Below are 13,176 nucleotides of genomic sequence, written 5' to 3'. Positions count from 1 at the left end.
ATCTACATGAATAAAAATATACAAATTAAAAAAATCAGATGCCACATGTTTTGAGAAAATGAAATAACAAGAAAAAATTAACTAAATTCCATAATTGTACTCATAGGCTACTCTTTAATTACTCACATACATACCATAAGGGAACATAATGCTGCAGTGTTTACAACAAATGCGTTCTGATACCAAATTCGTAGAAATTATGGTTAGAAATAGTTTCCATTGAGGTTCAAGTTATCTAGTTTGCTGCCCTCAAGTCATCGGCATGGTGGGAGCAGTTCAAATAACTGTCTGTCAGCCTTGTCTGCCTGTGATTTAGCACACACAAAAATTGGGGTGAGAGGCGAATAAAATAATTGAGGTTATTATCAAACACTAACTGATTATAGTCTGTAATAAATATAGTACTAATAATTATGATTGACCATGTCCCAAAATGAAGTCACACAGAGAACATCCACATTAAAACATACATATATTTACCTTAGTAAAATAGGTACAACCTGTAATTTCAACAGCCTGATCCTGACACATTGTTTTGTAAACTGAGGGAAATGTAACCACAAATCTGGACAGACAGTTTGTGAGATTGACATGGTGATATAATTGGAAGCTATCTATACATAATACAAGAAAATTACAAAAACTTGAACAGTAGGCTATACAAACTTACTCCACAACTAATGCAACCTAAATCCATACTGCAAACAGTTCAACAAAGTTCTTCATCGAGGAACTGTTTGCAACATGGATTTAGGTTGTATTACCAGATTATGACCAGAAAATCAGATGGAAAAGATTAGCTCCCTCCATCATCTTCTCTTCTTGTATAGTATCATGATGTGGGGCACATAGGGCCATATTGTCATATGTGTTAAAGTTTAATATGATGTATAGTATTGCATACTAGGTCAATCAGTGTTGGTGAACCGTATTTAGCAACCCCTGCAAAAGTTTGTCAAAGCGGTGTGTCTGACGTCACACTCCCATAATGCACGCGCTCTGAAACTACAGCGCCGCGCTGGAAAATCCAGGCCCCGAAAATAATAAAATAGTTTTACAAAAGATCTGAGAGAAAAGGAACAACAACCGAATCGCGAAAGTTTTAAAGGTACGTTTACCCAATTTTTAACAGAAAGGTCCCAAATATAAGTCTGCCAGCCTGATAGTAAAAATCGACTCATGCCGAGCAACTTCGTGACATGAACTTGCTGAATTTCTTTTGCAGTTTTCAAATAGTAGTTCAATATGTCTATTTCTGTTAATTACTATCAGTAATAATGAAAAGCATAACTGTTTCGCTGGCGCTCACCAAATGTTCAGAATACAAAAGTGTTAAAAAATGGTTTTTAATGTTATCATCAAGTCCTTATTTTCGCACTACGTGCACCCATTACGTTTTTTTCTATCATTGATCATGAATTACATTAGCTAGTCCCATGTATTTAGTTTTTAGTTTACTCTATATTCTAATTGACTAACGTAACGTGAATTAAATAGTCTTTGTGTTTCATAAATGTGTTTTTTAAACATCATATACAGGTTGAGCAGCTCGAGTTGCTGATGAATATGTTCGTTGTATTTAGACGCTTGATTAGTTTCCAAGTGAAACTAACATACCTTGTTTTACTTTGTGTTGAGATCAGAGGCGCTTTTGTAGTTATAATTTTCTAGTATAGAAAACCTTGGCTCATATCATGCCACCCAATTTCCACAAGAGGGCACTATGGCCTGAATATTGATCTGTTGCACTTCCACAATTATAACCATAGCTGTACTAAATCCTGAACTTCAACTTATTGTTAGTTTTCCTTTTTTCACTTTTGTAATTGCAAAAACCGCTCAACTCCATTACTTTACAATTTCAAAGTAATTACTGAAGTTCTATGTAATTACAGTGTTACTACCAATGACGTATGTCTATGGTTATTACACAGGTATAGGGGCAACTTAATGTGAAGTGCATTGCTTTGGGTGGGTCCTATACATGGGGTGTGTCAGGCATCAGTGTGACTGTGGGTAATTTCATCACACAACAACTGTAGGCTGATCTGTGCTTATTTGTGTTTCTTTATAGGGCTGTGATCATGCAGAACTGCCACTCAAATTCAACCGCTTCTCTGGCTGGAGTGGCTGGATGAGACCGGGAGAAGAACCACACAACTTACCCAAGAATTACCCTCCGGAGAGACACACACACATTCACACGCACATACAACTCACACAAGCTCAGGTACGCTCATACACATCCAGTCCGAGCTTTAACGGCTGAGTGTGTGACTCCTCTCCTTTCATCGCCCAGGCCCTATTGGGTTGCTATGGCAGCTGCTGCTGCAGAACCCCCCCATCTGATAGAAGCTTGCACTGGAAAGGGAGACAGGCGGACAGACCCTCGCCTGGAGAGAATACGAAACACTCCACTAGCAGCATTCAGCAGCACTCAACACCCCACTCTCCATTAAGGGTGCAGCCAAGGTTATCAAGTTTGAAGGTCCTCTCTTAAAATACCCCATGAGTGTTGTGTCCGTCTGCTCAGGCTTATGGCCCTTCGCTCTCTGCAGAAGACTCAGCGCCTTTCCGTCTGCTAGAGGATGTTCCAACAGAAGGAGCACCTGAAGAGCCACCTGCAGGCCCACGACGCCAACAGGCAGGTGTTCCACTGCCAGGAGTGTGGCAAACAGTACAGCACTCAGCTGGGCTACCGGCGCCACCTTCTGGCCACCCACACCCCTGCCTCCCTCTCTGGTGAGCTCCATTGCCAGGAGGGGGAGCCCACCCTGCTGGAGCAGCTAGGAAGCCACAACGACAGGCCTCAGCCACTGGGGGGTGCCACCGGCGCCATCAGGGAGAGGAAATATTCGTGCGAGCGCTGCGACCGACGCTTCTACACCCGCAAGGATGTGCGGCGCCACGCTGTGGTGCACACGGGCCGCCGCGACTTCCTGTGCCCGCGCTGTGCCCAGCGCTTTGGCCGCAGGGACCATCTGACGCGCCACCTGAAGAAGAGCCACGTCCAGGAGGCCACACCCACCACCCCCACAGCCACACCTGCCCCCACCACACCTGGCCCCGTAAAGGAGGAGCAGAGTCCGGTGTCATGTGACATGGGGTCCTCCTCAAAGGAGCCCATAGAGACCTTCCCCATGGACATGTACAGCAGCTATCCCCTGCAGACCATGTCCAATCCAGGCATGGGCCACCACCAACACTCCCTCATGCAGAGTTCCCTGTCCACGGCCATGGGGGTGGGTCGTCACATGCCGGGCCCCACTCCCCATCCCCACCACCACCTCCCCCAGCCCCAGCACCAACAGCAGCCTTATGGCCACATGCCCAGGTACCAGCATGGATCTACCTCATACCCCCGCCCTGACATGGAGAGCTTTCTCATGGACCTGCAGAGTGGGCTGCCCCCACACCTGACCGCAGCCTCCTCCTCTACCTCCTCCTCCCCTCAGAGGGAGGTGCTCTCGGAAGGCCAGGGTGGGCCTGGGGCTGGGGACCCCCACATTCTGTCCAGGAGCCCCGCTCTCTCCTCGGCCGAGCTGTCATGCGCTGCTAACATGGACCTGGGTCCTCTTCTGGGCTTCCTGCCGTTCGGCCTGCCTCCCTACAGTGCTCATATGAGTATGGGAGGTCTTGTGATGGGCTACCCCTCTACCTCCACCTCCACTGTGCCGCCCTCCTCCTCCAGTCCCCTGCCTTCTCACGCCCCAGGAGGCCTCACCTTCCTGCAGCCTCCACAACCACACGCACCCCAGGGTCCCGGAGCCCACAACCACAACAACAACCAGCTACCTCAGGGGTTCAGCAACCCTGGAATGAGCACTTCCACCTCCCTACCTCGCTACTACCAGGCCTTTCAACAGTGAGCAGCCTGATACCATGTGACCCATGTGACCTAACACCAGGCCAAAGGACACTTCAAATAATCATGAATAAAGCCTCCGATACATTATGAGTGTTTAGAACAGGGATGGGCAAGTGACATTTTGTTGTCCCCCTCTTGACAGCGGAGAGGAAATAAATGAAGTTTTAGAGTTAATTTCCTGCAATTCTAGACATTTTACCATGGGGCAGAGAGAGATATGTGCAGTTTTTAATATATCTGAGTGAGATTGACTAATAAAATCAATGGGGGCCCCCCGGTCGGTAATTCGGCCATGATTACTACAGGTTTAGATAGCTGGCTAGACTAACTTACCAAGAGTGGGGGGGAATTGATCCGCGGGCCTACAAAAGGGGTGCGACCCGCAGGCCGCCAGTTGCCCATCCCTGGTCTAGAATGACCTGAATACACAAGTGATACATACACTATATATACAAAAGTATGTGGACACCCTTCAAATTAGTGTATTCAGCTATTTCCGCCACACCCGTTGCAGACAGGTGTATAAAATCGAGCACACAGCCATGCAATCTCCATAGACAAACATTGGCAGTAGAATGGCCTTACTGAAGATCTCATTGACTTTCAACGTGGCACCGTCATAGGATGCCACCTTTCTAACAAGTCAGTTTGTCAAATTTCTGCCCTGCCTGCTAGAGCTGCCCCGGTCAACTGTAAGTGCTGACTAATAGTCTTGTGGCTGAACGTGAAAAAAATCGCCTGTCCTTGGTTGCAACACTCACTACCAAGGTCCAAACTACCTCTGGAAGCAAAGTCAGCACAAGAACCGTTCGTCGGGAGCTTCATGAAATGGGTTTCCATGGCCGAGCAGCCGCACACAAGCCGAAGATCACCATGCGCAATGCCAAGTGTCGGCTGGAGTGGTGTAAAGCTCGCCGCCATTGGACTCTGGAGCAGTGGAAACGCGTTCTCTGGAGTAAGGAATCGCGCTTCACCATCTGGCAGTCCGACGGACAAATCTGGGTTTGGCGGATGCCAAGAGAACACTACCTGCCCCAATGCATAGTGCCAACTGTAAAGTTTGGTAGAGGAGGAATAATGGTCTGTGGCTGTTTTTTTATGGTCTGGGCTAGGCCACTTAGTTCCAGTGAAGGGAAATCTTAACGCTACAGCATACGATGACATTCTAGATGATTCTGTGCTTCCAACTTTGTGGCAACAGTTTGGGGAAGGCCCTTTCCTGTTTCAGCATGACAATTCCCCCGTGCACAAAGCGAGGTCCATACAGAAATGGTTTGTCGAGATCAGTGTGGAAGAACTTGACTGGTCTGCAGAGAGCCCTGACCTCAACCCCATCGAGCACCTTTGGGATTAATTGGAACGCTGACTGCGAGCTAGGCCTAATCGCCCAACATCAGTGCTCGACCTCACTAATGCTCTTGTGGCTGAATGGAAGAAAGTCCCCGCAGCAATGTTCCAACATCTAGTGGAAAACCTTACCAGAAGAGTAGAATAGGCTGTAATAGCAGCAAAGGGAGGACCAACTCCATATTAATGCTCATGATTTTGGAATGAGATGTTCGATGTGCAGGTGTCCACATACTTTTGGTAATGTGGTGTAAATGCTTTCAATCGCATCAGGCCTATACAATGTGAACATAAGTGCTACATGACACCTGCCACTCATCTTTTTTTTCTCAATAATGTGAGTCACTTTTATGACAATGGTCATGCTAGATATTTAACAGCAGTTTGCATAACAGTGTACTTATGTGTCATCATGTAATGCTTATTTATACAAAAACTAGAGACGTTTAATTTTTAAGTTCCTTTAAAGAAGTTTCCTCTTCCCAGTACCCCATTCCACTTATTTGGTCTGTTCCAGACAGTATTAGCACACCGGATTCAAGTAATTAAGAGCTTGATTATTATTATAAACTGGGTGGTTTGAGCCCTAAATGCTGCTTGGCTGAAAGCCATGGTATATCAGACCATATTCCATTGGTATTACATTTATTTTACTGTTCTAATTACGTTGGTAACCAGTTTATAATAGCAATAAGGCACTTCAGGGGTTTATGGTATATGGCCAATATACCACGGCTAATGGTTGTATCCAGGCACTCCGTGTTGGGTCGTGCCTAAGATCAGCATTTAACTGTGGTTTATTGGCCATATTCCACACCTCCCCGGGCCTTATTGCTTAAGTTGACCATTTGAATCAGCTGTGCTTGTTCTGGTATAGACCAAATAAGTGGAATGGCAGGGGGTACTCGAGGAGAGGTTTGGCAAACACTTCTTTAGACAGTGTTCCTGAAATGGGTTTCATATTACTGCATATCATTGACTGTATCCTGTATTCAGTGAAATGTTTGCACCGATGTCTTAAAAAATGCTACTGTTGTGCCTCTTGGATGTCTACTCTTGACTGTGTTAAAGCACTTATGACATTATGAAAGGAGAGAATTGATGTCTTATGAAATGTTTTGTTCCTTTTACCTCAACAACATGCTCTCCTAGATGAACGGATAAACATAATTATGTCCTGTGGGGTTAGGGTAGGCCTATATCTTTCCCAGTTACTTTGGCTCTGAGTTGTGCCATTAGATCTCAAGTGAAAATGTAGATTTAATGAATCTAGTTGCCTTTTTGTTTAGATACAACAGACAGTGACATTGATTGACCCATAAACTTTCTACCTCTATCTTATCCTATTATAGTATGTCATTTTTTTCTGCCATATTCTGTCACCGGTAAGTGTAATCTAAAAATGTAAGAAGAAATGTAACACGCAGTACGGAAAATGTTGGATAACATCTCCTTGAACATTGTCTCTTTTACCAGTACTCATGTATTGTATCCTATCCTGATATGTAGATATCTGTTCCACAGCCATGTTTATTTTATACTTGTTTGCCGCATTCCAGATTGACTACATTGCAGATGCCTGCCAGATCTCACAACGCCTGGATAGGTGTTTTAAGATATCTGCCAACCACATATGATATAGCAATCTGATGCCCGGCTGTGCAGTCGATGACGTAACACGCAACCATTGGTTGATGCAGTGCACCTGTCTGCAATGTAGTCGGCCTGGAACGTGACCGTTGACTACCTCAGAAAAGAGCAACTTGTTACTCTTCATATAATTTTTAGAGTTTATTTTTGTCAGTTCAACGAACGCACACTTCAGTAATAGATTTGTTTTGAGGTTAGCTTAGCATATCGACGAAGGGATGTTAGCACAATAGTTAAGTTCCCATTATATTATATTAAATGGTGATTTTATTGAATTGAATTGCAGTGTTGCCTGCAGTAAAATTAGCTACTATTTAGGCAGGCATAACATCCCCGTTAGCGCTTAGGACTATGCTCTAGCTGTTTGTACCATCACCATATAGAAGAAGTTACAAAATAAGAATTGCTCTTATCATATTATCTTTGAAGCATTTTCTTATTGTCAGAATGTAAACAATAAAGTACCCCTTAGATTGGATAGGTTTCTCTTTATTTCACTATCGAGCACATTTCCTCTATAGATGTAATGTAATTTGTTTTGGCATGAATTTGCTTCCATACATTTCCACACAAAAAGGTACAAATATTAAAGAACAACATTTTTGTTAATTTTATGAGTGAAATGATGTAGCGTAGCCACTATTTAATCACACACCATCACCCGTTTATTTTACCCAGACAGACCAAGACAAGAGGATCTTCTGACTGATTGTGAGGGAAAGTATGCAGTCCAACGGAAGAGGTCAGGTTCACGGTGGGTGACATTCTTAGGTTGCAGTGTAGGTACTGTACTTATGGGTGACATTGTTACGTTGCTATAGGTACTGTATCCAGAGAGGTCTGTTCCCCAGCGCCGCTGATCTTCTTGAATCTGTTAGAAAAACTACATAGCGATAGCAGCAGCTATCAACAAGCACAGAAGCACATTTACAACATACAGTGAGCAAGGCAGGAAGCTTCGCTGCATCTCATCAACTGGTAGACCAGAATAAATTTACATGAAGCTGATTGCAGTGCGAAGATGACAAAACTGTACTGTAATGTGAACAATGTGTCTTCCAACCACAAAATGAACCACACTAACGTGTGTGGTGTAGGAAATCTGTTGGACTGACCTTCCATAGTCTCTTGGCCAGGTATTTCTTCAGCAGAACCTGGGACTTCAGTATTATATTGCTGCCCTTGGCCTTCTCTGCAATGTTGTTGAGCCACGGATGTCTTAGACACACTGCAGCACTTATTCGCCCTCTGGCCAAACAGGGAAACGGGTAGAAGTATTACTATTAAACTGTAATAATCATAAATGTTATGATTATTATTTCGGTTTTGGCCCTCACCCCCTCTCTTTGACCAGAAGGTGGGAGATAAATTCCTTGGCCTCCGCTGAGATGTGCTCAAAGGCCTCGTCCTCAAAGGAACAGTTGGCAGAGAGGATGTTGTTGAGGGTCTGGCAGTCATCGTCACCCAGGAAGGGTGAGAGGAAGGAAGTGCTGCATGCACTTACACAGGGACACAGGTCACAATGAAAGAGCATGGTAGGGACATGGGGGTGAATCCTAACTTCCACTTAAGTCACATTTTTACTTAGTCATGTATTGATGTCAATGGGAGACCAAGTGAAAATGTGACTTACGTGGAACAACATTTGCCCAGTACAATTTACAGTATAACTGAGATGTTAGGGAATATGACGCTGGTACACTATATACACAAAAGTATGTGGACACCACTTCAAATTAGTGGATTCGGCTATTTCAGCCACACCCGTTGCAGACAGGTGTATAAAATCGAGCACACAGCCATGCAATCTCCATAGACATACATTGGCAGTAGAGAGCTCAGTGACCTTCAACGTGGCACCGTCATAGGATGCCACGTTTCCAACAAGTCAGTTCGTAAAATATCTGCCCTAGTAGAGCTGCCCCGGTCAACTGCAAGTGCTGTTATTATGAAGTGAAAACGTCTAGGAGCAACAATGGCTCAGCCGCCAAGTGGTAGGCCTCACAAGCTCACAGAACGGGACCGACGAATGCTGAAGCGCGTAGCGCGTAAAAATCGTCTGTTCTCGGTTGCAACACTCACTACCGAGTTCCAAACTGCCTCTGGAAGCACCGTCAGCACAATAGCTGTTTGTCAGGAGCTTCATGAAACAGGTTTCCATGGCCGAGCAGCCGCACACAAGCCTAAGATCACCATGCGCAATGCCAAGTGTTAGCTGGAGTGGTGTAAAGCTCGCCGTCATTGGACTCTGGAGCAGTGGAAACGCATTCTCTGGAGTGATGAATCACGCTTCACCATCTGGCAGTCCGACAGACAAATCTGGGTTTGGCAGATGCCAGGAGAACGCTACCTGCCCGAATGCATAGTGCTGGTTTTTTTTTAGGGGCTGTTTTTCATGGTTTGGTCTAGGCCCCTTAGTTCCAGTGAAGGGAAATCTTCTAGAAGATTCTGTGCTTCCAACTTTGTGGCAACAGTTTGGGGAAGGCCCTTTCCTGTTTCAGCATGACAATGCCCCTGTGCACAAAGCGAGGTCCATACAGAATGGTTTGTCGAGATCAGTGTGGAAGAACTTGCCTGGCCTGCACAGAGCCCTGACCTCAACCCCATCGAACACCTTTGGGATGAATTGGAACGCCGACTGTAAGCTAGGCCTAATCGCCCAACATCAGTGCCCGACCTCACTAATGCTCTTGTGGCTGAATGGAAGCAAGTCCCTGCAGCAATGTTCCAACACCGAGTGAAAAGCCTTCCAAGAAGAGTGGAGGCTGTTATAGCAGCAAAGAAAGGGACCAACTCCATATTAATGCCCATGATTTTGGAATGTGATGTTCGACGAGCAGGTGTCCACATACTTTTGTCCATGTAGTGTATTTTAGACTCACAGCATATAAGTGACGACCCCTAAGGTCCACATATCTGTGGGGAAGGACACAAAGTCAAAGTTTACCACCTCTGGGGCCAAAAATACAGGGGTTCCAAAATTGACTCTGAGCTTCTATCGAGGCCTGTATCTGATTCCCAGGAAGAAAGAACATTCATTTTCAAGGTTATCTTTGACAGAGCTGCTACCAATAAAGCCCCCAACACACACACAGCTGAAGAGAAAGGAGGCATTACCTTCTGGCCAGCCCAAAGTCAATAATATTCACCTGATGGCCAGTGTGATTTACACAAAGGATATTCTCCGGCTGTAAACATTGTAGTGGATAAATGAACCATTGATTACTTTTCTCACACCGACACATGTATGAGTGCCTCTTTGATCCATGGTGAGTGACCACGCAGTGCTTCAAGTGGTGATTAAAATGTGCCTGGCATTTGTGACAGTTGGTGGTGAGCCTTAAAATCTGGTTTGACACAATGCACATCCAGTCCACCATACTCACTTTCAGGTCGAGGTGGAGGACGTACATCTGATGCATGTAGCTGACCCCTTCACAGATCTGCTTGACAAACACCAGGGAATTCTCCTCGGTCAGTGGTGCACTCTCATCCACGATCCTTTCAAACAGCTCTCCGCCCTCAACACTGCCACACACAGACAGCACGTTGACCAACTCCACTGCTCCTTTCACCCCTTTCCATTGTGTACTTTTGTTTAAGGTATATGTAATGCACTTTGTTTCATCATGTATCCATATTTGTGGTGATTCTGGCTACTGTATGTATGCCTCTGATCGTCTGTATTTTGTTCTTTAGTGTATGCTGCCAGTAAACCAAATCTCCCCTCAGGAGATCAGTAAAGTATATTAATGAATTGTTCATTTATTGATCCCTGTTAAATTATATGTAGAATGTCTGGAAGCACTACAGTGTAATGGAGATCATGACAAGGAATAGCATAATGGAGTATGAAGGAATAGTAGCAACTTACTATTCCAGAATTAACACCAGCTGGTGCTTGGCCTCAAGGGCCTCGTAGAGCTGGAGGATGTTAGGATGACTCAGCTGGTTCATCACCTGCATCTCATTATTCGCCCTTTCCTGAGAGAACACCACAGGCAAATGTCAACATACAAATATGTACCTGGAAATAAATAATATATATATATACACACTACCGGTCAAACGTTTTAGAGCACCTACTCATTCAAGGGTTTGTCTTTATTTTTTACTGTTTTCTACATTGTAGAATAATAGTGAAGACATCAAAACTATAATAATAATAATAATATGCCATTTAGCAGACGCTTTTATCCAAAGCGACTTACAGTCATGCGTGCATACATTTTTTTTTTTTGTGTATGGGTGGTCCCGGGGATCGAACCCACTACCTTGGCGTTACAAGCGCCGTGCTCTACCAGCTGAGCTACAGAGGACCACATATGGAATCAGGTAGTAACCAAAAAAGTATTCAACAAATCAAAATATATTTTATATTTGAGTCTTCAAATAGCCACCCCTTGCCTTGACGACAGCTTTGCACACTCTTGCCATTCTCTCAACCAGCTTCATGATATAGTCACCTGGAATGCATTTCAATTAACAGGTGTGCCTTCTTAAAAGTTAATTTGTGGAATTTCTTTCCTTCTTAATGCGTTTGAGTCAATCAGTTGTGTTGTAACAAGGTAGGGGGGGTATACAGAAGATAGCCCTATTTGGTAAAAGACCAAGTCCATATTATGGCAAGAACAGCTCAAATAAGCAAAGAGAAACGACAGTCCATCATTACTTTAAGACATGAAGGTCAGTCAACACAGAAAATGTCAAGAACTTTGAAAGTTTCTTCAAGTGCAGTCGCAAAAACCATCAAGCACTATGATGAAACTGGCTCTCATGAGGACCGCCACAGGAAAGGAAGACCCAGAGTTACCTCTGCTGCAGAGGATAAGTTCATTAGAGTTAACAGCCTCAGAAATTGCAGCCCAAATAAATGCTTCACAGAGTTCAAGTAACAGACACATCTCAACATCAACTGTTCAGAGGAGACTGTGTGAATCAAGCCTTCATGGTCGAATTGCTGCAAAGAAACCACTACTAAAGAACACCAATAATAAGAAGAGACTTGCTTGGGCCAAGAAACACGAGCAATGGACATTAGACCAGTGGAAATGTGTCCTTTGGTCTGGAGTCAAAATTTTAGATTTTTGGTTCCAACCGCCGTGTCTTTGGGAGATGCGATGTGGGTGAACGGATGATCTCCGCATGTGTATTTCCCACCGTAAAGCATGGAGGAGGTGGTGTGATTGTGTGGGGGTGCTTTGCTGGTGACACTGTTTGTGATTTATTTAGAATTCAAGGCACACTTAACCAGCATGGCTACCACAGCATTCTGCAGCGATAAGCCATCCCATCTGGTTTGGGCTTAGTGGGACTATCATTTGTTTGTCAAGAGGTCAATGACCCAACACACCTCCAGGCTGTGTAAGGGCTATTGTACCAAGGAGGAGAGTGATGGAGTGCTGCATCAGATGACCTGGCCTCGACAATCCCCCGACCTCAACCCAACTGAGATGGTTTGGGATGAGTTGGACTGCAGAGTGAAGGAAAAGCAGCCAACAAGTGCTCAGCATATGTGGGAACTCCTTCAAGACTGTTGGAAAAGCATTCCAGGTGAAGCTGGTTGAGAGAATGCCAAGAGTGTGCAAAGCTGTCATCAAGGCAAAGGGTGGCTTTTTGAAGAATCTCAAATATAAAATATATTTTGATTTGTTGAACACTTTTTTGGTTACTACATGATTCCATATGTATTATTTCATAGAAAATTGTAAAAAATAAAGAAAAACCCTTGATCACTCTGCTCCCATACCTACAGACATTCATGTGTCAATGTTTTCATTGTACCTGTCTATCATATAACACATAAAAACACCCATCGCATCCACAGATTTTGGTCACTTCAATTTATCCAGAGGTCTAGAGAGTGACTATGGCTAAATTGAGGTGACTAACGTCTATTGACTATAGTCATATAGATCAAATGAACCTTTCTTTGCAGCAGTGGTAGGAGTGTGTTGTTTTGCATCCTGCTGTCTGTTCGTTTCCAACTGATTCGGGGTCTCATCCTTTTGTGGCTTGGGGGCGGGGTGTGAGGGCGTGGCCTCTTGGTTCTCCGTCACTGTGGTCCTCGTCTGAGTCTTTTGAGTGTGCACCATTGAATGGCCAGCCACTACAGCCAGCCTTGTCAATGTTTTCATTGTATCTGTCTCTGTCAAATCACACATAACACACCAATCAAATCCATCCTGGATATTGGTCACCTGCATTGTCTTGAGCTCATTGAGTATAAATATAGTTACCTTTCGTTGCATGGGTGATAGGAGTTGTTTCTTATCCTGGTGTCTGTTTGTCTCCAACAGATTTCGGATGAC

At 44.5% G+C, this 13,176-nt stretch overlaps 2 protein-coding genes across 2 annotated transcripts; one reads left to right on the top strand and one right to left on the bottom strand.

Moving 5' to 3' along the window:
* Positions 1-1,006: 1,006 nt before the first annotated feature.
* LOC311147296 (zinc finger protein PLAGL2-like) lies at positions 1,007-7,343 on the top strand. Its single transcript, XM_084183982.1, has 2 exons — positions 1,007-1,108; positions 2,075-7,343. Exon 2 carries the CDS (start codon positions 2,589-2,591, stop codon positions 3,867-3,869), a length of 1,281 nt encoding a protein of 426 aa, XP_084040108.1. The 5' UTR covers positions 1,007-1,108; positions 2,075-2,588; the 3' UTR covers positions 3,870-7,343.
* Positions 7,344-7,672: 329 nt separating this feature from the next.
* On the bottom strand, positions 7,673-12,960 carry LOC311147619 (myosin light chain kinase 2, skeletal/cardiac muscle-like; the record flags this gene model as incomplete). Its single annotated transcript, XM_084184354.1, is given in 9 exon segments — positions 7,673-7,768; positions 7,981-8,113; positions 8,203-8,355; positions 9,748-9,860; positions 9,864-9,876; positions 9,983-10,053; positions 10,252-10,393; positions 10,740-10,849; positions 12,829-12,960. Coding segments are annotated over 9 exon segments (963 nt in total).
* Between the last annotated feature and the right edge of the window lie 216 nt (positions 12,961-13,176).

The sequence above is a fragment of the Coregonus lavaretus genome, assembly GCF_964263955.1.
Source record: "Coregonus lavaretus genome assembly, chromosome: 20".
NCBI lineage: Eukaryota > Metazoa > Chordata > Actinopteri > Salmoniformes > Salmonidae > Coregonus > Coregonus lavaretus.
Note: the sequence above shows the minus strand (reverse complement) of the source record. Positions and strands in the feature narration are given on the sequence as shown.